This window comes from Antechinus flavipes, chromosome 4 (assembly GCF_016432865.1).
Source record: "Antechinus flavipes isolate AdamAnt ecotype Samford, QLD, Australia chromosome 4, AdamAnt_v2, whole genome shotgun sequence".
NCBI classification, from domain to species: Eukaryota; Metazoa; Chordata; class Mammalia; order Dasyuromorphia; family Dasyuridae; genus Antechinus; species Antechinus flavipes.
This window is the reverse complement of record NC_067401.1, coordinates 223,578,567-223,602,464: the sequence shown is the minus strand read 5'-3', so window position 1 is coordinate 223,602,464 and position 23,898 is coordinate 223,578,567. Positions and strand designations below refer to the sequence as shown.

The window sequence follows — 23,898 nt, the reverse complement described above, 5'->3', positions numbered from 1 at the left end:
TGCCGGATGTGGCCACAGGCCTGCGGTAAAGTCTGCCTAAGTCACTTCCGGGTTTGAAGGGTTACAGCCAGATCTTGTTAGGTTCTGGTGTTTTTTAGAGGACCCTCTGTTTTAGGCTTTAACTTCTCTGCCAGTTTACTGCTTTGTAATCAAGGTAGAGCAGGTAGCCTATAGCAGAGTGGTCCCTATAACTTCTCTAGCCACAGAGATCACCCCCAGCCCTGGTCTGCTCAGGACGCTAGCCTCTCACTGCCTGTGCTAGTCTGTTCCTGGCCCCTCAGGACAAACCTTTCCTGGCGAGCTTCCGGATCGGCTGGTAAATTGTAGTGCTTCTTATCTTCATGAATTTAAGCAGTGAAGAGTTATTTTTGAGGCTGGATTAAATATTTAGTTATGAGGGTAATGAGAGGAGCTTAGAGAGTCGTGTGTGCCTGTTCCGCCATCTTGGCTCCGCCCCGGAAGTCCTCTATAACGTTTTTAAGAATACACTTAACTATAAGCTTTTGTTATTTTCATATAAGAAATAGTAGCTAAGTATTAGAATGAAAAGCACTCTTAACTTGATGTCAACTAAACTTTAGTGCAGTTCTCACCTCAGACACTTAATAGGTTGCTGTGGGACCCTGAACAAGTCATTGAATCTCTCTAGATCTTATTTCCTCTTCTGAAAATGAGAGTAATAAAATTGCTGACTTCATAGGGTTGTGAAGATCAGATGAGATAATTAATATATGTAAAGTGCAAATTTTAAAATGCTATATAAATGTTAGTCAATAAATATTTAGGAAGCACCTGTTATTTGCCAGATTCTGTGTTAATTTCTAGAGATATATTAAAAACAAAAACAAAAGCACAAAAAACAATACTAACTCACAGTCTAATGGAAAAGGAAAGAACAAGCAAGCAAGCAACTATATACAGATAAACTATACCCTGGACAAATTGGAAATAATCAATACAAAAAAAGAAACTACTAGAATGGGGAAGAATCAGGAAAGGCTTCTTGTAAAAAGTAGAATTTCAGCTGGTACTTGAAGGAAATCAGTTAAAGAAAATGATTAAGGAGAACACACCAAATATGGAAGAATAGCTAGTGAATATTCCCAAAGTGAGAAAATGAAGGGGCTTCTTCTAGAAAGAGCAAGGAAATCAACCTCATTCAATCCAGAGAATGGGGGGTAGGGAGGGAGAAGAGTATAGAGGTGATATAAGGTACAACAAGACTGGAAACTTTGAGGGTGGCAGATTATAAAAGGTTTTTAATGCCAAATAGAGAAGTTTATATTTGATTCTGGAGGTGATCAACCACTGTAATTTGTTGAATAGGAGCATGAAATGAGTCATATTTGTACTTTAGTAAGATCATGTTGACAGCTCAGTGAAAGATGAATTGGAGTGGGAAGAGACATGATAAACTACCCAGTAAGCTATTGCAGTAGTCTAAGTGTCAAATAAGCTATTGTAATCCTCTAAATGTGAGATGATGAGGGATATCAGTAACACAGTGTCACAAGAGAGAAAGAGGAATGTTCAAGAGATGTGATAAAATAATATGTCTTGGCAACAGATTGGATCTGTATGGAGTGGGGTGGGGGAAGAGGTGAAAAACTGAGTAATAAAGGAAAACATCTAGATTGTAATCCTATGTTACTGGGAAGATGGTGGTACCCTTACCAATAAGAGGTAGTATAAGAAGAAGATTCAGTTTTAGAGGGGAAAATTAATAATGAAAACCAAATATCTTAAAAGTTATAATAGTATTATAACTGCTATAAAACAGATATAAACAAAACATTTATCAACTTTATGACAGAAACCTATCAAAACCATTTTTCCCCATGTTTATTTTACCCCAAAAGTTAGGCAACTCAAAGTTATACTTCAGCAACCCAGGGGAAGTTTTACAGCCAAGAGAAAATATAAAACAAACAAGACATCCAGAGCTAGATACTGATTATAATTGTTATCCTGTTACCCCATGACTCAAATATATTAGTGTCATGACCAGAAACATTGAAGGTCTTTCCCTCTCAGATTGCTATTTTTGTGATGGTAAACTAGGCCATCTTTTGTCTCAATTTTTACCTAACCCTTAATCATTGAAAGAATATTGCCTCAAACCGAAGTCTTATAAAGATCTTAGTTTAGAAAGACCAAACTTATTCACTGCATCTTTGTCCATTACCAGTCATCTTGACTTATCTCTTGTTATAGGACTTCCATGACTGGAGGAAAGATTAAGACTGATTACCTGGTGCAATTCTGCCTTACTTAAATCTAATTCACACAAAAGTCAAGACATCACCCTCATGGTTTCTTTGCTCCTCTTCCAGAATGAAGGATAAATGACAACAACAACAAAAACAATTTTGAAGGATCCAAAGGAGATACTCCTGACAAAGTTTATAGGAGAGTCAAGCAATTGCCTTTTAACTCAATAAGACTTATTTTGCTTTGTTTTAATATTTTATGTTCCCCAGTCACATCTAGAACAATCTTTATACTTGTATTTAAAATGTTGAGTTCTGGATTACCCCCTGGTTTCCCTCAAAGCATACCATCCTTCCCTTAAAGTGTGAGTCTCTTGTGAGTTTCTCTGTATCCCCATCTCTTATGACAATTCTTGCCCACAAAAAAGATTTTTATTTACTTTATATTTAGAAAATTATATAGAATGGTAGTATTAGAAAGAAAATTAGATTGCTGAGAATGTAGTGTGAAAGATCTGAAGCAGAATTCTATTTCAGGCACTTTCTAGCTGGGTGAATCTAGGCAAGTCATTTTACCTCTCTCAGGCTCAGTTTCCTCAGGTAAAATGAAGGGGTTGTACTTGAAAGCCTTTAAACTGCTTTTCAGTTCTAAATTTATGATCCTATGATTTAATGTACCTTTCAAGTTTTATAGATGAGGAAACCAAGTACTGCAGGGGTTGAGTGACTTAATATCAGAAAGTCAATGAATAGCATAGCTAGGACTAGCAAACATTTTCATTTCAGTACATCTGAATATATTTAGGACAGCTAGGTGGTACAGTGGATGGAATCCTGAGCCTAGAGTCAGAAAAACGCCAATCTTCCTGACATTTACAAGTTATATGATTCTAGGCAAGTCACTTAACCATGTTCACCTCATTTTCCTCATTTGTAAAATGATCTGGAGAAGGAAATTTGCAAATAACTCCAAAATCTTTGCTAAGAAGACTCCAAATGGGATCATGAAAAATTGAACAAGATTGGGAAAAAATGATTGAACTATGTTTGTACCCAATTGTGTTGTTAGAGGTGTGATGTTTTTCTTAGTTTAAATTTGCATAGGTTTAAAAAAAAATCCATTATTGCTGACTCTAATGCTGCAGATATAATGTTGAATTACTTTGTATGGATTTTAAAAATAATTGCAACTGTTGTTCAATCATTTTGGTCTTATCTGACTCTTTGGGATCCCAATTTGAATTTTCTTTTCTTTTTTTTTTTTTTAAACTTTTTTTTTTAATTTTTTATTTAATAATTACTTTTTATTGACACTCGTTTCTGTTCCGATTTTTTTTTTCCCCTCCCTCCCTCCACCCCATCCCCTAGATGGCAAGCAGTCCTTTATATGTTGGATATGTTGCAGTATATCCTAGATACAATATATGTTTGCAGAACGGAACAGTTCTCTTGTTGCATAGGGAGAATTGGATTCAGAAGGTATAAATAACCCGGGAAGAAAAACAAAAATGCAGATAGTTCACATTCGTTTCCCAGTGTTCTTTCTTTGGGTGTAGCTGCTTTTGTCCGTCATTTATCAATTGAAACTCAGGTCTCTTTGTCAAAGAAATCCACTTCCATCAAAATATGTCCTCATACAATATCGTTGTCGAAGTGTATAATGATCTCCTGGTTCTGCTCATTTCACTTAGCATCAGTTCATGTAAGTCTCGCCAGTCCTCTCTGTATTCATCCTGCTGGTCATTTCTTACAGAACAATAATATTCCATAACATTCATATACCACAATTTACCCAGCCATTCTCCAATTGATGGGCATCCATTCATTTTCCAGTTTCTGGCCACTACAAACAGGGCTGCTACAAACATTTTGGCACATACAGGTCCCTTTCCCTTCTTTAGTATTTCTTTGGGATATAAGCCCAATAGAAACACTGCTGGATCAAAGGGTATGCACAATTTGATAATTTTTTGGGCATAATTCCAGATTGCTCTCCAGAATGGTTGGATTCGTTCACAACTCCACCAACAATGCATTAGTGTCCCAGTTTTCCCGCATCCCCTCCAACATTCATCATTATTTTTTCCTGTCATCTTAGCCAATCTGACAGGTATGTAGTGGTATCTCAGAGTCGTCTTAATTTGCATTTCTCTGATCAATAATGATTTGGAACACTCTTTCATATGAGTGGTAATAGTTTCAATTTCATCCTCTGAAAATTGTCTGTTCATATCCTTTGACCATTTATCAATTGGAGAATGGCTTGATTTCTGAGTCAGTTCTCTATATATTTTGGAAATGAGGCCTTTATCAGAACCTTTAACTGTGAAAATGTTTTCCCAGTTTGTTGCTTCCCTTCTAATCTTGTTTGCATTAGTTTTATTTGTACAAAGGCTTTTTAATTTGATGTAATCGAAATTTTCTATTTTGTGATCAGTAATGGTCTCTAGTTCATCTTTGGTCACAAATTTCTTTCTCCTCCACAAGTCTGAGAGATAAACTATTCTATGTTCCTCTAATTTATTTATAATCTCGTTCTTTATGCCTAGGTCATAGACCCATTTTGATCTTATCTTGGTATATGGTGTTAAGTGTGGGTCCATGCCTAATTTCTGCCATACTAATTTCCAATTATCCCAGCAGTTTTTATCAAATAATGAATTCTTTTCCCAGAAGTTAGGGGCTTTGGGTTTGTCAAACACTAGATTGCTATAATTGACTATTCTGTCTTGTGAGCCTAGCCTTTTCCACTGATTCACTAATCTATTTCTTAGCCAATACCAAATGGTTTTGGTGACTGCTGCTTTATAATATAATTTTAGATCAGGTACAGCTAGGCCACCTTCAATTGATTTTTTTTTCCATTAATTCCCTTGAGATTCTCGACTTTTTATTGTTCCATATGAATTTTGTTGTTATTTTTTCTAGATCAATAAAATATTTTCTTGGAAGTCTGATTGGTATAGCACTAAATAAATAGATTAGTTTAGGGAGTATTGTCATCTTTATTATGTTCGCTCGGCCAATCCAAGAGCACTTAATATTTTTCCAATTATTTAAGTCTGACTTTATTTGTGTGGAGACTTTTTTATAATTTTGCTCATATAATTCCTGACTTTCCTTTGGTAGATAGATTCCCAAATATTTTATGGTGTCAACAGTTATTCTGAATGGAATTTCTCTTTGTATCTCTTGCTGTTGGGTTTTGTTGGTGATGTATAAAAATGCTGAGGATTTATGGGGATTTATTTTGTAGCCAGCTACTTTGCTAAAATTATGAATTATTTCCAATAGCTTTTTGGTAGAATCTCTGGGGTTCTCTAGGTATACCATCATATCATCTGCAAAGAGTGATAGTTTGGTTTCCTCATTGCCTACTCTAATTCCTTTAATATCTTTCTCGACTCTTATTGCCGAGGCTAGTGTTTCTAATACGATATTAAATAATAATGGTGATAGAGGGCAACCTTGCTTCACTCCAGATCTTACTGGGAAAGGTTCCAGTTTTTCCCCATTGCATATGATGCTTACTGATGGTTTTAAATATATGCTCCTGACTATTTTAAGGAAAAGTCCATTTATTCCTATGCTCTCAAGTGTTTTTATTAGGAATGGATGTTGGATTTTATCAAATGCTTTTTCTGCATCTATTGAGATGATCATGTGGTTTTTGTTTGTTTGGTTATTGATATAGTCAATTATGCTAATAGTTTTCCTAATATTGAACCAGCCCTGCATTCCTGGTATAAATCCTACTTGGTCATAGTGTATTATCCTGGTGACGATTTTCTGTAATCTTTTTGCTAATATTTTATTTAAGATTTTAGCATCAATATTCATTAGGGAGATTGGTCTATAATTTTCTTTCTCTGTTTTCAGCCTACCTGGTTTAGGTATCAGTACCATGTCTGTGTCATAAAAGGAGTTTGGTAGGACTCCTTCAATCCCTATTTTTTCAAATAGTTTATATAACATTGGAGTTAATTGTTCTTTAAATGTTTGGTAGAATTCACATGTAAATCCATCTGGTCCTGGGGATTTTTTCTTAGGGAGTTGATTGATAGTTTGTTCTATTTCTTTTTCTGAGATGGGACTGTTTAGGATATTTACTTCTTCCTCTGTTAGTTTGGGCAAGCTGTATTTTTGGAGGTATTTTTCTATTTCATTTAAGTTGTCGAATTTATTGGCATAAAGTTGGGCAAAGTAACTCCTAATTATTGCTCTAATTTCCTCTTCGTTAGTGGTGAGTTCTCCCTTTTCATTTTTAAGACTAACAATTTGATTTTCCTCTTTCTTTTTTTAATCAGATTTACTAAGGGTTTGTCTATTTTGTTGGTTTTTTCATAGAACCAACTCTTAGTTTTATTAATCAATTCAATAGTTTTTTTACTTTCAATTTTATTGATCTCACCTTTTATTTTTAGAATTTCAAGTTTAGTGTTTGACTGGGGGTTTTTAATTTGTTCCTTTTCTAGCATTTTTAATTGCAAACCCAATTCATTGACCTTCTCTTTCTCTATTTTATACAAATAGGCCTCTAGAGATATGAAATTTCCCCTTATTACCGCTTTGGCTGCATCCCATACATTTTGGTATGATGTCTCATTATTATCGTTTTCTTGGGTGAAGTTATTAATTATGTCTATGATTTGCTGTTTCACCCAATCATTCTTTAGTATGAGATTATTTAGTTTCCAATTATTTTTTGTTCTACTTCCCCCTGGTTTTTTGTTGAATGTAATTTTCATTGCATCGTGGTCTGAAAAGGATGCATTTACTATTTCTGCCTTACTACATTTGAGTTTGAGGTTTTTATGTCCTAATATATGGTCAATTTTTGTATAGGTTCCATGAACTGCTGAAAAGAAAGTGTATTCCTTTCTGTCTCCATTACATTTTCTCCAGAGATCTATCATATCTAACTTTTCTAGTATTCTATTTACCTCTTTGACTTCTTTCTTATTTATTTTGTGGTTTGATTTATCTAATTCTGAGAGTGCAAGGTTAAGATCTCCCACTATTATAGTTTTATTGTCTATTTCTTCTTGCAGCTCTCTTAGTTTCTCTTTTAAGAATTTAGATGCTACCCCACTTGGTGCATATATGTTTAATATAGATAGTGCTTCATTATCCATGCTACCCTTTAGCAAGATATAGTGTCCTTCCTTATCTCTTTTAATTAGATCAATTTTTGCTTTAGCTTGATCTGAGATCAGGATGGCTACCCCTGCTTTTTTGACTTCACCTGAAGCATAGTAGATTTTGCTCCAACCTTTAACCTGCATGTATCTCCCCGCTTCAGGTGTGTTTCCTGTAAACAACATATTGTAGGATTCTGGCTTTTAATCCATTCTGCTAACCGCTTCCTCTTTATGGGGGAGTTTACCCCATTCACGTTTATGGTTAGAATGACCAATTCTGTATTACTTGCCATCTTGTTAACCCCGGTTTATGCTTTTCTCCCTTCTTTCCCCTTTCCCCCCCTTCCCAGTATTAAGCTTGTGAGCACCCCTTGCTTCTCACAGCCCTCCCTTTTTAGTATCCCTCCCCCCGCCTTAGAGTTCCTCCCCCTATCTTACCCCTTTCCCTCCCCGTTCCCGTATTCCCTTCCGCTTAGCTTATTCCTTCCCTTTTCACTTTTCCCTTCTCACTTTTCAATGAGATGGGAGAAGTTTCACCATAGATTGAATATGTCTTAAGATTTTTCACTTAAAGCCAATTCTGAAGGCAGTAAGATACCCACTATATTCATCTCCCTCCATTCTTTCTCTCAGATATAATAGGTTTCCTATGCCTCTTCATGAGATGTACTACCCCCACTTTACCCTTTTTCTGGTACAATGTCCTTTCCACATCAATTTCTAGAACAAGGTATACATGTATTCTTTATACATCTATATAGTCAAAATATAGTTCCCAAGATTAATCTTTACCTTTTTAGATTTCTCTTGAGTTCTATATTTGTAGATCAAACTTTTTGTTAAGTTCTGGTTTTTTCATCAGAAATAGATGAAATTCGCTTACTTCGTTGAATGTCCATCTTCTTCCCTGGAAAAAGATGCTCATTCTCGCTGGGTAAGTTATTTTTGGTTGCATACCAAGTTCCTTAGCCTTTCGGAATATCATATTCCAGGCCCTTCGATCTTTTAATGTGGATGCTGCCAGATCCTGGGTGATCCTTATTGTGGCTCCTTGATACTTGAATTGGGTTTTTCTAGCCGCTTGCAATATTTTTTCCTTCATCTGAGGGTTCTGGCATTTGGCCACTATATTCCTTGGTGTTTTGATTTTAGGATCCCTTTCAGTGGGTGATCGATGAATCCTTTCAATGTTTATTTTTTCCTCTGTTCCTATGACTTCTGGGCAGTTCTCTTTGATAATTTCCTGGAAAATAGTGTCCAGGCTCTTTTTTTCATCATGTTTTTCTGGGAGTCCAATGATTCTCAGATTGTCTCTCCTGGATCTGTTTTCCAGGTCTGTTGTCTTCCCCAGAAGGTATTTCACATTTTTCTCCATTGTTTGATTTTTTTGGATTTGCTTGACTGATTCTTCTTGTCTCCTCGAGTCATTCAATTCCACTTGTTCAATTCTGATTTTCAGTGAAGTATTCTCTTCACTCACTTTTTAAAATCTTTTTCTAATTGTCCAATTGAGTTCTTTTGTTCTGTGGAATTTTTTTCCATTTCGCCAATTTTGTTTTTTAGAGAGCTGTTTTCTGTTTCCAGTTCACTAATCCTATTTTTCAAGGATTTTACTTCTTTATTCACTCTCTCTTTAACTGACTTCTCCAGGCTCTTTTGCCAAGCTTCCCTCTCCTTTTTTTGCCAAGCCTCACTCTGCTTTCCCCATTTTTCTTCTAGCTCCCTTGTGAGAGCCTTTTTAATTACTTCTATGAGGTTCATCTGTGCTGAGGAACAGATGATCTCCTCCTTTGGGGATTCACCTGGGGACTGCCTGTTTTTAGTCTCCTCAGGATTTAGAGTCTGCTCTCTATCTGTATAGAAGCTGTCAAGGGTTAAAGTCCTCTTCAGCTTCTTGCTCATTCTGTCTAATAATCAAAGACAAACTACCAAAGAAAAACAGAAAAAACTGGAGTCTTTCTTTGGGGGGGGGGGGGCTGGGTGTGTTATCGAGCTTCCTCTACAGACTGTAGGGGGCAGCAGTGAGGCACTAGCAGGACTGTGTTGTGCGTGTGCTCTGAGATCCCAAAGCGTGCTGAGTCACTGTGGGGAGGAAGGGGGGGGGGGCGGCCAGGTCCTGAGAGACTCCAGCTGTTTGGGGTTGTATTCTTCAGCCCCAGTGTTTTTAGCTTCTCTGCTGGGCTGCTGACTTGCTGCTGGAGCAAAGTATCCAAACCTGTAGTGAAGCTCTCCCCGCAGAGACGGCTGCGATCACTCCCCACCCCCTCTCCAGTCTGCTCCCGTGCTCTCACTGCCACTGCCCGCAGCCTGCGCCCGATCTAAAACCGTCCCAGCCCTCCAGTAAAGACAGACCTTTCTTGGCGGATCTCAAGGATGGCTTCTCTTGGTAACTATATGTGGGTTTTTTTCAGTCAGGCATTGATTCAGAGGCTTGTAATGAAGTGGATAGTGAGAGAAAGCGTGGAGCTTATGCAGCTGTGAGCCTCCTCTCCGCCGTCTTAACCGGAAGTCTCATTAATCCAATTTGAATTTTCTTGGCAAAGATAGTGAAATGGTTTTTCATTTCTTTCTCAAGTTCATTTTATAATTGAGGAACCAAAGCAAACAGGGTTTAGTGACTTGCCCAAAGCCACACAAATTTATAAGTGTCTAAGGCCAGAGTTGGACTCAGGAAGATAGCTTCCTGCTTCAGACCTGATGCTCTATTCACTGTATCATCTAAACGCAAATCCCACTCTAAATATATTTTGGATGAAGCTAGTAGGTGAGATAGGAGAAAATCCTTGACAGAAGTAAAAAAACAAGTCAGGAAGACTGAAATGTCTGTCAGGAAACACTGACCAAAAGTCAATATTAAAATAAGGAGAACAGCACATTAGCAATCAGAAGCAAATGGTATATTTATAGGTAGCAAATAAGTACTTTTTGAAAACCTGGATTACCCATGGATCGTTCTTTATGGTTCTAAATGGACCAACAACTGATCCTTAAGATATTTCTCAAGACCTAACAGAAGGTAGACTAGATTGAATAATTGTACAAAAATGAAGTAGAACAATGAGGATCAGGTATGTCTTAAAATTGTATATTGTTCTGGTTCCCCTGATCAACTACCCCTCTTCTAGTACAAATAGTAAGTACATTTATAAGAAGTGAGTTTAAAGTAACAGCAGTAAAAAGTAAGATTGTAAAGAAGAACCTAGAAATCACCTAAAGAACACCCCAAAGATCAAAGGAACATAGTTTCCAAAATCCTTATCCTAAAAATATGTGCTAAATCAAGGGAAACCTAGGCTTTATTGCCAGATCTCTTGGTAATAATATGTAGGGATATGTAAATTTGGTAATAATATGTAAATTTCAGGTGATTTCCAACCATCTGCAGTAAGACCAACAGAATATTGAATGATGCTGTTAATTTTGAGATGATGTGGACATTTTGACTTGAAAGTTTAACTGGTACCTTTGAGATGATTTGGATATTTTAATGAACTAATCCCAAGGTAGCACAGTTAAGTTAGTCTGTCCCCCTTCAAAATCCCATAAAGATGAGATCTCTTACTAGTTCTTTCCTCTCTTGCACTTTTGCATCTCTATCTGGGTCCATTCTGTCATGTGCTTCAAACTCTACTTATTAGGTTACATGAGTATCCTCCCTGTGATTTTTCCATTCTTTATTCTCTTTTTCACTGCTTTTAGTCTTCCTTCACCAATCCTTTGTTCTCTGCTTTTGTATGTATCCTCTTCTATTTTTCTTCTATTTGCCCCTGTATTTTGTATTGTTTACCCTTGCATCCTTTGTACGTTTTAAAAATATCAGTGAAGCCTTACTTCCCAATGCCATCATGGTCTTTCCCAGCAGATACTCAAAGAACTGGGCATGCCTGCTCCTATCACACAATTCCATAAATTACTAAATAATTAAAGATAAATATCAAGGCTTTGGTATATGAAAACCAAAAGAGGACATGAAGGAGTTTTGCATGAAGAAGAGAACACTTCATAAGGCTATCTTATTTTTCTTCAAGAATTTGATGGCCTGATAGGACTTATTCTTATTGGCTCCAAAAAACAGAACCAGGAGTTATTGCTGAAAGTTGCAAAAATGTAGCTCAATATTTAGAGCTACTAATTCTAAAAATTAGAAATATTAAAAAATAAAAAAAAAATAAAAAAATAGAACAGACTTTTACTTTCTTAAGATGGTATGTTTTTCCTTAAAAGAAGTCTTTTGGAAAGTGTTAATTACTACTTATCAGATATATTTGTAGGAGAGGTTTTTATAAAATTTAGCAATCCTTTAAAATAAGGAAAAAACAGAAATAAAAGCATCCAACAAGTTGTTGTTCAGTTATTTCAGTCATGTTCAATTCTTTGTGAGCCCATTTGGTTTTTTTTTTTTTTTTTTTTTTTGGCAAAGATACTGAAATTATTTGCCATTTCCTTGTTCGGCTTATTTTACAGATGAAGAAACTTTAGGCAAACAGGGTTGTGACTTGCCAGGGTCACAGTTATTGTCTGAGGACAGATTTGTATTTATAAGATGAGTCTTCCTTACTCCAGCCTGGATATTACATCTACAATACCACCTCCTTGCTCCTGTAAACAAATAGAAGGCTTTAAAATTCACAATTAGAAAAAGTTAATTTGATACATTTAAGCCATTTGCAAGCTGTTCAAAATAAATGATTAGAACTCTCTTAAAGAGAATTCATATTGCTTTGGTATAATAATATAGGTTTGCAGAGTGTTTTACAATGATATCTTTTAATCCTTGTATTAACCCTGGAAAGTAAGTTCTATTATTATTCTCATATTACAGATGATGAAAGTGAGAGAGGCAAGGGTTAAGTGATTTACCCAGGTGGCCCAACTAATAAGTATCTGAGGCAGGATTTGAACTCAGCTCTTCCTGACTCCAGAAGCAGTTAGGTGGTGCAGTTTACCCACTGCACCACCTAGCTGCCTCTGTATAAAAGATGGATTATATGGAGGAGAATCTGCAGGCAAAGAGGTTTGGCAGTCTGACTCTCACAGACATAGTCTGTGAGATTTTTAGAAATTAGCCTAGGTTTTGGGCTCTGGGAAACAGAAATGGAGCTGAGAAATCCTTGAAAAAGGAATGACTTGTGGCTTTGGAATCAGAGGGCCTTAACATCCTGTGTTGATGCTATTATTCTGTGAATTTGTGTGGATATGGATGAGACAATGTTAGTGAGGAGCTGCATTTTTGGTGCTGTAGGTTTTGGAGGAATCAATGTGAAGGTAAATGCTGGAAGTATGCTAATTGATGAAATACCTAGGTGTGGGGATAATGGGGGTAGGATGTCTGAGATTTATCCTTACATAACAATCATGCTTTCTGGATTGAGAGAAGGGTCAATAAAAAAGCCTAAAGAGAATGCTGAGAGCTATAATGAAAGAACTACATAATTGGGATGCCCTGAAACTAAAGCTAGTAAATATATTGAAGGGAATGAGGTCAGTGCTGAGAGAGTCAGTTAAAATTTACACAAAATAGGATCATTGATTTATATCTGCAAGAAACCTCAGGGGCCATTTAATCCAATCCTTTCATGTTACAAATGAGGAAAGTGAAACCAAATGAGATTAAATAATTTGCTCAGGGCTACACAGGTAGTAAATATCAGGAATTGTACAATCTTAGGATCATAGGTCTAGAGAGGTCATTTGATCCAATTCACTAATTTTACAGATGAGTAAACTGAGGCACAAGGAGATTAAATGATTTTGCCAAAGTCACACAGGTAAAAATACTAGAAATGATATCATATATGGAATCATAGGTATAGAGCTAGGAGGGATCCCAGAGGTCATTTGGTCCAACTCACTTATTTTACCAGTGAGGAAACTGAGTCCCAGGAAGATTGTGATTTACTAAAGATCACACACTGAGTAACATCAAAGATGTGATTTGAACATAGCACCTTGATTCCTGAACTGGTATATTTTTTACTGTATTACTCTGAACAGAGAAGAGGCTATTGAATTGGTAACAAAGAAGCAGAACTCAATGAGGAGAGTTTGGATAGAATGTTGGAAATAGAAATTTTTGTTTAGTCAGATTGAACCTGGAAAAATTAAACCGAAAATGGAATGGAGCCTAGTTAATGGGTCTGTGGATGCTAAATTGCATGTATCAGCAGGAAGCCTTCAGTCAGTTCTACATAAATCTATATAGTTATTTAATATTAGCAGTCTAAAATTGTGCATCTCATTATAAAAAATACAAACTGCTTTATAGGCTCAACCTAAAAAAATACAAATAATTAATTTATTTTGGGCATGAAATTTGATGTTCATCAATACGTAGATATAAAATATACTTCATTGATTCTATTTCCTAAAATCTTTATGTGAGTATTTTTTTCTTTTAAAGTAGTTATAGCTGTTTGGAGCTAAGATGACAGAGAGGACACATGCTTCATTCTGAGCTCTCTTTTACTCTCACTTACTAATTACCTAATTCAGCTTGAGAAATAGTGCTTGACTGGTAAAATCCATGAATATTGGGAGTACAACAAATTACCAGTCGAAGATAACTTGGAAGATCACCAGAAAAGGTCTGTGTTGATTGGGCAGGAGGAGGCCAGCACAGGGAGATAGAACACAAAGACTAGCCTACGCTGAGTGGATCAGGGGCTGGTGTGATCTCCACAGGGGAGAATTTGCAGGGAGGACTCTGCTACAGATTGGCTGCTCTGCTTTGGTTGCAAAGCAATAGATCAGCAGAGATGTTACACAAACACAAAGGTAGAGTGTACCCCCAAACCCCAGAGTTAAACAGGACCTGGCCACACCCACCCAGCACTGGAAGTGACTCAGCACAATCAGTGTAGCAGTACAACTGCGCAACTGCAGTTTGTAGGGGGGCTTTGCCCAGGGCAGTCATACTTCCACAGCTTAGCAGTACTGATCCACAGAGTGGGTCTTCCCTGAAATTTGAAATGGAAAAGGTAAAGAACTCCCAGGGAAATAGAATTAGTGAATTGGAAATGATAAAGAACTCCCAGGGAAACAGAATTACTGAACTGGAAAAGATAAAGAACTCCCAGAAAAGTAGGATTTGTGAATTGGAAAAAGAAAATGACTTATTGAAAAAAAATTAGGGAAATGGAAAAAAAATTCCATAGACCCAAACAATTCATTTAAAAACTCAATTGGAAATATACAAAAATAAGTAAAAAAAAGTTAGTGAAAATACTCAATAAAAATCAGAACTGAACAGATAGAAATGAATGATTCATTGAGACATCAAGAATCAGTCAAGCAAAACCAAAAAAATGAAAAAATAGGGAAAAAATGTTAAATATCTACTTGGCAAAACAATAGATCTGGAAAATAGATCTAGGAGAGATAATCTGAGGATTATTGGATTTCTTGGAAATTATGATGAAAAAAAGAGCCTAAACACTATTTTACAGGAAATCATCAAAGAGAACTGCCCAGATGTAATAGAATCAGAAGGTAAAATTGACATTGAACGAATTCATTGAACACCTTCTAAAGAGACCAAAAAATAAAAACTCCAAGGAATATTGTGGCTAAATTTCAGAACTATCAGATTGAGTAAAAAATATTACAAGCAGCCAGAAAAAAAAAAAAAACAATTCAAATACTGAGGAGCCACAATAAATATCAGTCAGGATCTAGCAGCTTCCACATTAAAGAATCAAAGGGCCTGGGATATGATATTCCGTAAGGCAAAAGAACTTGCAATGCAACCAAGAATAAACTCCACAGCTATGCTGAGCATTTTTTCCAGGGAAGAAGATGGACATTCAATGACACATGTGAATACCATTTATTCCTAATGAAAAAACCAGAACTAAACAAAAAAATTGACCTCCAAATATAGGACTCAAGAGGAGCATAAAAGATAAAAAGAACTCTTGAGAACTGTATTTCTGTTACAGGCATACATAAAGAGTATGTGTATAATTTGATTTTACTATTATAATATAAAAAAGGGAAGTAGAAAAAGGAGGGAAATTACATCCTACAAAGAGACAAAGGAAACCTATCATATCTGAGGTAATTGAGAGAGGGGGAGGAATATTGTGTGAATCTTTCTTACTCTCATCAGATTTGGCTCAAAGAGAAAATATTAGACATATTTGGTTTACAGAAAAGAAAAGTACAATCTGGGGGATAGTAAAATGGCAGAAAATACAGAATTAGTAATTTTAACCATAAATGTGAATGGGATGAACTCTCCCATAAAATGGAGGCAAATAGCAGACTGAATCAAAAGCCACAATCCTACAATATGTTGTTTGCTGGAAACTCATTTAAAGAAGGGCGATACATACAGAGTAAAGGTAAAAGACTGGAGTAGAATCTATTATGCTTCAGGTGAAGTAAAAAAAGCAGGGGTAGCCATCCTGATTTCAGATGAAGCAAAAGTAAAAATTGATCTAATTAAAAGAGATAAGGAAGGGTACTATATCTTGCTAAAGGGTAGCATAGATAATGAAGTAATATCAGTACTAAATATATATGTACCAAGTGGTGTAACATTTAAATTCTTAAAAGAGAAATTAAGAGAGCTGCAAGAAGAAATAGACAGCAAAACTATAATAATGGGAGATCTCAATCTTGCACTCTCAGAATTAGATAAATCAAACCATAAAGAGGTAAATAGAATATTAGAAAAAATTAGGTATGATAGATCTTCGGAGAAAACTGAATGGTGGCAGAAAGAAGTATACTTTCTTCTTAGCAGTTCATGGAATCTATACAAAAATTGGCTATATTTTAGGACATAAAGACCTCAAAATTAAATGCAGAAAGGCAGAAATAGCAAGTGCATTCTTTTCAGATCACAATGCAATAAAAATAAGATTCAGCAAAAAGATAGGGGTAAATAGTCCAAAAAGTAATTGGAAACTAAGTAATCTCATTCTAAAGAATTAATGGGTGAAACAGCAAATAATAGACACAATTAATAATTTCACCCAAGAGAATGACAGTGATGAGATAACATACCAAAATGTGTGGGATGCAGCCAAAGTGATAACAAGGGGAAATTTTATACCTGTAGAAGCTTACTTGAATAAAATAGAGAAAGAGAAGATAAATGAATTGGGCTTGCAATTAAAAAGCTTGAAAAAGCACAAATTAAAAACCCCAATCAAATACTAAACTTGAAATTCTAAAATTAAAAAGAGAAATTAATAAATTTGAAAGTAAAAAATTATTGAATTAATAAATAAAACTAAGAGTTGGTTTTATGAAAAAATCAACAAAATAGATAAACCTTTGGCAAATTTGATTAGAAAAAGGAAAGAGGAAAATCAAATGTTTAGTCTTAAAAATGAAAAGGGAGAACTTTCCACCAATGAAGAGGAAATTAGAACAATGATTATGAGTTACTTTGTCCAACTTTTTGCCAATAAATTTGAGAACCTAAGTGAAATGGATGACAACCTTCAAAAATATAGGCTTCCCAAATTAACAGAGGAGGAAGTAAATTGCTTAAATAGTCCCATTTCAGAAAAAGAAATAGAACAAGATATTAATCAACTCCCTAAGAAAAAATGCCCAGGACCAGATGAATTTACACCTGAATTCTACCAAACATTTAAAGAGTGATTATCTCCAATGTTATATATACTATTTGAAAAAATAGGGAAGGAAGGACGCCTACCAAATTCCTTTTATGACACAGACATGATACTGATACATAAACCAGGTAGATTGAAAACAGAGAAAGAAAATTATAGACCAATCTCCCTAGTGAATATTGATACTACGATTTTAGCAAAAAGACTACAGAAAATCATGCCAAGCTGTAATGACCGCGTATTTAAAATCAGCCGGAGTCAGGAACTCAGATTAAGGGAAAAATCTTCAATCTTTATTGAAGTGAAGAGGTGAAAAAAGATTGCGATAGCAATATGGGCAGGAAGGATTGCGATAGCAATATGGGCAGCTGCGACAGGAAGCCAGCTAGCAGAGAGAGAGGTCTGAGCTCTCCTCCCCTTCCTTTTTCACTCCCCTGCCTCCATCCACCAGAATCGTCATTTCCTATACAACACATCAGGACTTGCACAAAGAGTGGGCAGGGGCCATTCTTTCTCCAAGCTTATATATTAATAGAGTATGGTCCAATTACTATTTAGCCTCATGTGCTTGGGACCTCAGTGCATCAACTCAAGCCTCAGCCCATTACACCCAGCATAATACACCATGACCCAATAGGATTTATACCAGGAATACAGGGTTGGTTCAATATTAGGAAAATATTAGCATAATTGACTATATCAATAATCAAATTAACAAAAACCATATGATCATCTCAATAGATACAGAAAAAGCATTTGATAAAACCTAATATCCATTCCTATTAAAAATACTTGAGAATATAGAAATAAATGAGCTTTTCCTTAAAATAATGAATAGCATGTATTTAAAACCATCAGAAAGTATCATATGTAATGGAGATAGACTGGAACCATTTCCAGTAAAATCAGGAGTGAAACAAGGATGCCCACTATCATTACTATTCAATATTGTATTAGAAATGCTAGCTTTGGCAATAAGAGTTGAGAAAAAGATTAAAGGAATTATAGTAGGTAATGAGGAAACCAAATTATCACTCTTTGCAGATGATATGATGATATACTTAGAGAACCCCAGAGATTCTACTAAAAAAACTATTAGAAATAATCCACACCTTTAGCAAAGTTGCAGGGTACAAAATAAACCTTCATAAATGATCAGCATTCTTACATATCATTAACAAAATCCAACAGTTAGAGATAAAAAGAGAAATTCTATTTAAAGTAACTGCTGATAGTATAAAATATTTAGGAATCTATCTGTCAAGGGAAAGTCAGGAACTATATGAGCAAAACTACAAAACACTTTCCACAAAAATGAAGTCATTTCTAACCAATTGGAAAAATATTAAGTGCTCTTGGATAGGTTGAACAAATATAATAAAGAAGACAATACTACCTAAACTAATCTATTTATTTAGTGTTATATCAATCAGACTCCCAAACAACTATTTTAATGACCTAGAAAAAAATACAACAAAATTCATCTGGAAGAACAAAATGTCAAGACTTTCAAGGGAACTAATAAAAAAAATCAAATGAAGGTGGCCTAGCTGTACCAGATCTAAAACTATATTATAAAACAGCAGTCACCAAAATCATTTGATATTGGCTAAGAAATAGACTAGTGATCAGTGGAATAGTTTAGGTTCACAGGACAAAATCATTAATAACTATAACAATCTAGTGTTTGACAAACCCAAAGACCCCAGCTTTTAGGATAAGAATTCACTGTTTGACAAACTGCTGGGAAAATTGGAAATTAGTATAGCAGAAACTAAGCATGGACCCACACTTAACACCGTACACCAAGATAAAGTCATGATCTAGGCAGAAAGAATGAGATTATATATAAATTAGAAGAACATAGGATAGTTTACCTCTCAGACCTATGGAGGAGGAACGAATTTGTGCCAAAGAAGAATTAGAGATCATTATTGATCACAAAATAGAAAATTTTGATTATATCAAACTAAAAAGCTTTTGTACAAACAAAACCAATGCAGACAAGATTAGAAGGGAAACAATAAACTGGGAAAACATTTTTAAAGGTTCTAATAAAGGCCTCATTTCCAAAATATATAGAGAATTGACTTTAATTTTTAAGAAATCAAGCCATTCTCCAATGGATAAATGGTCAAAAGATATGAACAGACAATTTTCAGATGAAGAAATTGAAACTATTTCTAGCCATATGAAAAGATGTTCCAAAACATTACTAATCAGAGAAATGCAAAATAAGACAACTCTGAGATATCCCTACACACCTGTCAGATTGGCTAGGATGACAGCAAAAAATAATGTTGAATGTTGGAAGGGATGTGGGAAAACTGATGCATTGTTGGTGGAATTGTGAATGACTCAAACCATTCTGGAGAACAATTTGGAAATATGTTCAAAAAGTATCAAACCTTTGATCCAGCAATATTACTACTGGGCTTATATCCCAAAGAGATCTTAAAGAAGGGAAAAGGCAAAAATGTTTGTTGCAGCCTTTTTATAGTGGCTAGAAACTGAAAATTGAATGGATGCCCATCAATTGGAAAATGGCTGAATAAGTTGTTGTATATGAATATTATGAAATATTATTGTTCTGTAAGAAATGACCAGCAGGATGATTTCAGAAAGGCCTCGAGAGACTTACATGAACTGATGCTGAGTGAAATGAGCAGGACCAGGAGATCATTATATACTTCAACAACAATACTATACAATGATCAATTCTGATGGACATGGCTCTTCTACAATGATATGAACCAAATCAGTACCATTTGTTCAACAATGAAGAGAACCAACTACACCTAGTGAAAGAACTATGGGAAATGAACAACATAGCATTTCCACCCCCTTTGTTTTTGTCCACTTGCATTTTTTATTTCCTTCTCAGGTTATTTTTACCTTATGTCTAAGTCCGATTTTTATGGTGCAGCAAAATAACTTTGGATATGTATACATATATTGTATTTAACATATACTTTAATATATTTAACATGTATGGGTCTGCTTGACATTTAGGGGAGGGGTGAGGGGAAGGAGGGGAAAAGTTGAAAAAAGAGGGTTTTGCAAGTCAATACTGAAAAATTACCTTTGCATATATCTTGTAAATAATAATAATAAAAAAAAACCTATAATAAAAACATGGTTCTGTTCTTTTACTTTTTAATTTTCTTCAGTTTTGGATTCTCTACCTACCTCCAACCTCCTCTTCCCAATGGAGTGTTGTCTTTCATTATTTTCATTCTCTACTTGTAAAATAAATTAAATATCTTGTTAAAAAATAAAAAAAATAAAGTAGTTATATTTTTTCTTTTAAAGTGTTCCTAAGATAGTTATTTTTAGATGCTTTTGTCTGTAAGACTAGCTAACTTCAAAAAATATTTACCATTCTTTTTAATGATTATGGTAAACATGAAGCCTGCATTTTAAATTGCAACATTTCTAGATACCTGTTAAACCAAAATATTGCAAAACCTTAAAATTTTAAATTTTAAGAGAAAAAAAATAGATTCTAAGAAATCTCTCAGGGGAAAAAGGCATTTAATGCCTTAATTCCTCAGCCTCTTAAGCAATCATTCTTTTTTTTTTTTAATAATTTTTTATTGATAGAACGCATGCCAGGGTAATTTTTACAGCATTATCCCTTGCATTCATTTCTGTTCCGATTTTTCCCCTCCCTCCCTCCACCCCTTCCCCGAGATGGCAAGAGTCCTTTACATGTTGAATGGGTTGCAGTATATCCTAGATACAATATATGTGTGCAGAACCAAACAGTTTTCTTGTTGCACAGGGAGAATTGAATTCAGAAGGTATAAATAACCCGGGAGGAAAAACATAAATGCGAGCAGTTTATATTCATTTCCAGTTAAGCAATCATTCTTAAGAAATGAGTTGAGGAGGGGTTTTCAGTCTTAGATAAAGAAATATGTGAACATAGGAAATGTCAAGTTATCCTGAGATAGAAGATGATATTTTGAAATATAATAAATTAACAATTCTTTTCCTTTTTTTAAAAAATAGGGATATCAAGGAATTTCAGGAAATCCAGGTATTCCGGGATCACCAGGGATTCAAGTATGTGATCAGGCTTTAGGTATTTAAAAATAATCTTATTTTTAAAGAACCTTAATAAATAACTAACCAAGTTTAATTTTCTAATTAATTTAGGGAGCACGTGGATTACCAGGTTACAAAGGAGAACCAGGAAGAGGTGGTAATAAGGTAAATAACTTGCTTATATTTGTACCAATCTGTGATTTTTAATTCTTTTTCCTCCAGTGTTTAGTATATTCTGGTCTGATAATATTTTGTGTGAAGTTTTTGATTATGAAAATCAATTTTTCCTGTTTCAAAATAATTTTAATTTTCCTTAGCAGTCCTATTCTTCCTTTTTTATTGAAGCATCACAAATAACAAATAATATTTTTAAAAAAGAAAGAAAAGAAAGGGAGGAAAACAGCAAAATTAATCAATGCTTTGAAAAAAGTTTGCAAATTTGTATAGTATATTGTGATAAATATTTAATAACTGGCTCTCTAGAAATAAATGTATACATGATATACTTTTAACTTTAAACTGTATTAACATTTTTGCCATTGCTGTCTAAAGTCATAAATCAATAATCAAAATCCTGATTTTTAGTAATTGACAATATCCAACATGTAAATGTTCACAATGAAAATTTAGCAGAGTTCTCATGACTCAATGTGAGCTGATTCCAGTGTGGTATCTCTTAATGTACCACAATCATGCCTCAGCAAAGGTGTGGGTTAGGGTAAAAATAGATTCTTATATCTGCTGTTTTGAAACCATGCTTGTGTGTGTATGTGTGTGTAGTTTTTCTATTTGTTTGTATTTTGTTAATAAATATATATACAGGTGCATTATATATTATATATATATATATAGATATATAGATATGTCTATATATCTATATATATATGTGTGTGTGTGTGTGTATACATATATACACATATATAGTTTTCTTTGTTTTGCTTATTTCACTTTGAGTTAATTTATGTAGCTCTTTCTTTGTTTTTCTCATCATATTGTCATTTCTTATAGTCTAATTATCTATGACAATTTGTTTAACTATTCCACAATCAATGAGTATCTAGTTTGTTTTAAATTCTTGATTATCACAAAAAGTTCTAGTTTAAAATTTTTGGTATATTTACAGACTCTCTTATCTATAGCCTCTTTGGGATATAAGCTTAGTATGGACATTTTCTTCATGCTATTTGCATAATTCCAAATTGTTTTCTAACATGGTTGCAGTGCTTCATATCTCCATCAACAATGCATTAATATTTGTACCTTTTTTCAATTCTTCCCTCATTGACTATTCCAGTCTTTTGTCATTTTTACCAATTTTCCTGGTATGAGGTAGAACCTCTGAGTTGGTTTAGTTTGTACTCCTTTTCTTATTGGTGATTTGGAGCATTCTTTCATATACTTGGTATTTTTGAAATTTTTTGAAGAACACTTTGCTTACTTAGCTATTGGGAAATGGCTTTTAGTTTTAAATATATTAGTGTTATTTATTTATTAGTATGATATTCATAAACATATTAGTGTTATGCTTTATAAGTTGAAATGTGTAGCACAATTTCAATTCAACTCAACACATTTATTAATCACTTATTATGTGGCAGATACTTAGATATTACAGATATAGGAAAAATAGTTATTTTAAAGATCTTATACTCTATATTTCAATTTAATGAAAATATTATTTACATGAATATGAAAAAAATCCATTATTAGCTAACTGATGTTAGCCAAAAAAATCAGTTCTTAACATGTGCTAACTTCCAGTTTACTTAAAATAAGGCACAGATATAGTTTACAAAAAAAAAAAACCTTCTCTATATATTAGAAAATGGAAATTATGTGATCCAATGTTTATTCATCCTTGCTTTAAATTTCAGGAAGCACAGGACCAATTGCTTTATCCAGGTGTAATCTTTTCCATTCCAATGACTAAAATCACATATTTCTTTTCTTTCTTTCAAATGGGGGTCTGTTCCTTTTTTTTTTCTGAGGCAATTGAGGTTAAGTAACTTGCCCAGGGTCTCACAGCTAGGAAATGTTTGTTAAGTGTCTGAGACAAGATTTGAACTCTGGTCCTCCTGACTTCAGAGCTGAGCTAGTGCTCTATCTATTGCACACCTAACTGCTCCTGTTCCTTTTATTCTTAAATGTTTTCATTTTATAATATAGTGGGAAGATAAATTATAATGTAGATTATTATGTGATAAACACATCAGAAAGATGAAAAAATGATATAGTTTGTTTTGGGGACATGTCTTGACTATTAGGGAACATCAGAATAGGTTCAGCCTCCTAGCTCTAGAGAAGGAAGATACCCTACAAACTTACTGGTCTAAATTCCTTCTTCTATATGAAAGGAAACTAAGGCACAAGGAGGTTTGTTTGTTTTTTTCTTTTAAAAAAATTACAAAGATCTTACAGATATTAATCATCATATGCAAGATTTAAACCACAACCAACTGAGAAAAGACCAGCATTCTTTCTACTATTCTATAAAGGAGGTACCATTTAGAATGTATTGTAAAGGACTGATAGGAAGTTAGTAAGCAAAGAGGTGTGGGAAGGAAAAAGGAGAATATTGAGGAAAATGTGAACAGTGGCACAGAAGTTATAGGGAACAGAAAAATATAGAGAATATTCAGGGTAGGAGGGAGAGAATAGACTAATCCAAATGGATTGTAGAATATATGAAAGGAAGCAATATGAGATAAGACTAGAAAAGTAGGAGGGTGATGTCAGATTGTTAAAGGCTGAATATTAGGCAGAGATATTTTTCAATTTTTATCAGTAGTCAATAAAACACTAATGAAGATGTTAAGAGTGGAAAAGAGACTTTTATTATGAAGGGTTAGTCTGGCAGCAATATTAAAAAAGGATTTTATAAGGGAAAATTTTAAAAGGGCAAGAAGCCAT

At 34.5% G+C, this 23,898-nt stretch overlaps 1 protein-coding gene across 1 annotated transcript in view; it reads left to right on the top strand.

Annotated features, from left to right (window-relative positions):
• Positions 1 to 23,898, top strand: part of COL21A1 (collagen type XXI alpha 1 chain) — a 245,391-nt gene that overhangs the window by 136,604 nt on the left and 84,889 nt on the right. The window contains exons 11-12 of the mRNA XM_051997183.1: positions 20,953 to 21,006; positions 21,100 to 21,153. Coding sequence (XP_051853143.1) covers positions 20,953 to 21,006; positions 21,100 to 21,153 — 108 coding nt within the window. The remainder of the gene's footprint in view (positions 1 to 20,952; positions 21,007 to 21,099; positions 21,154 to 23,898) is intronic.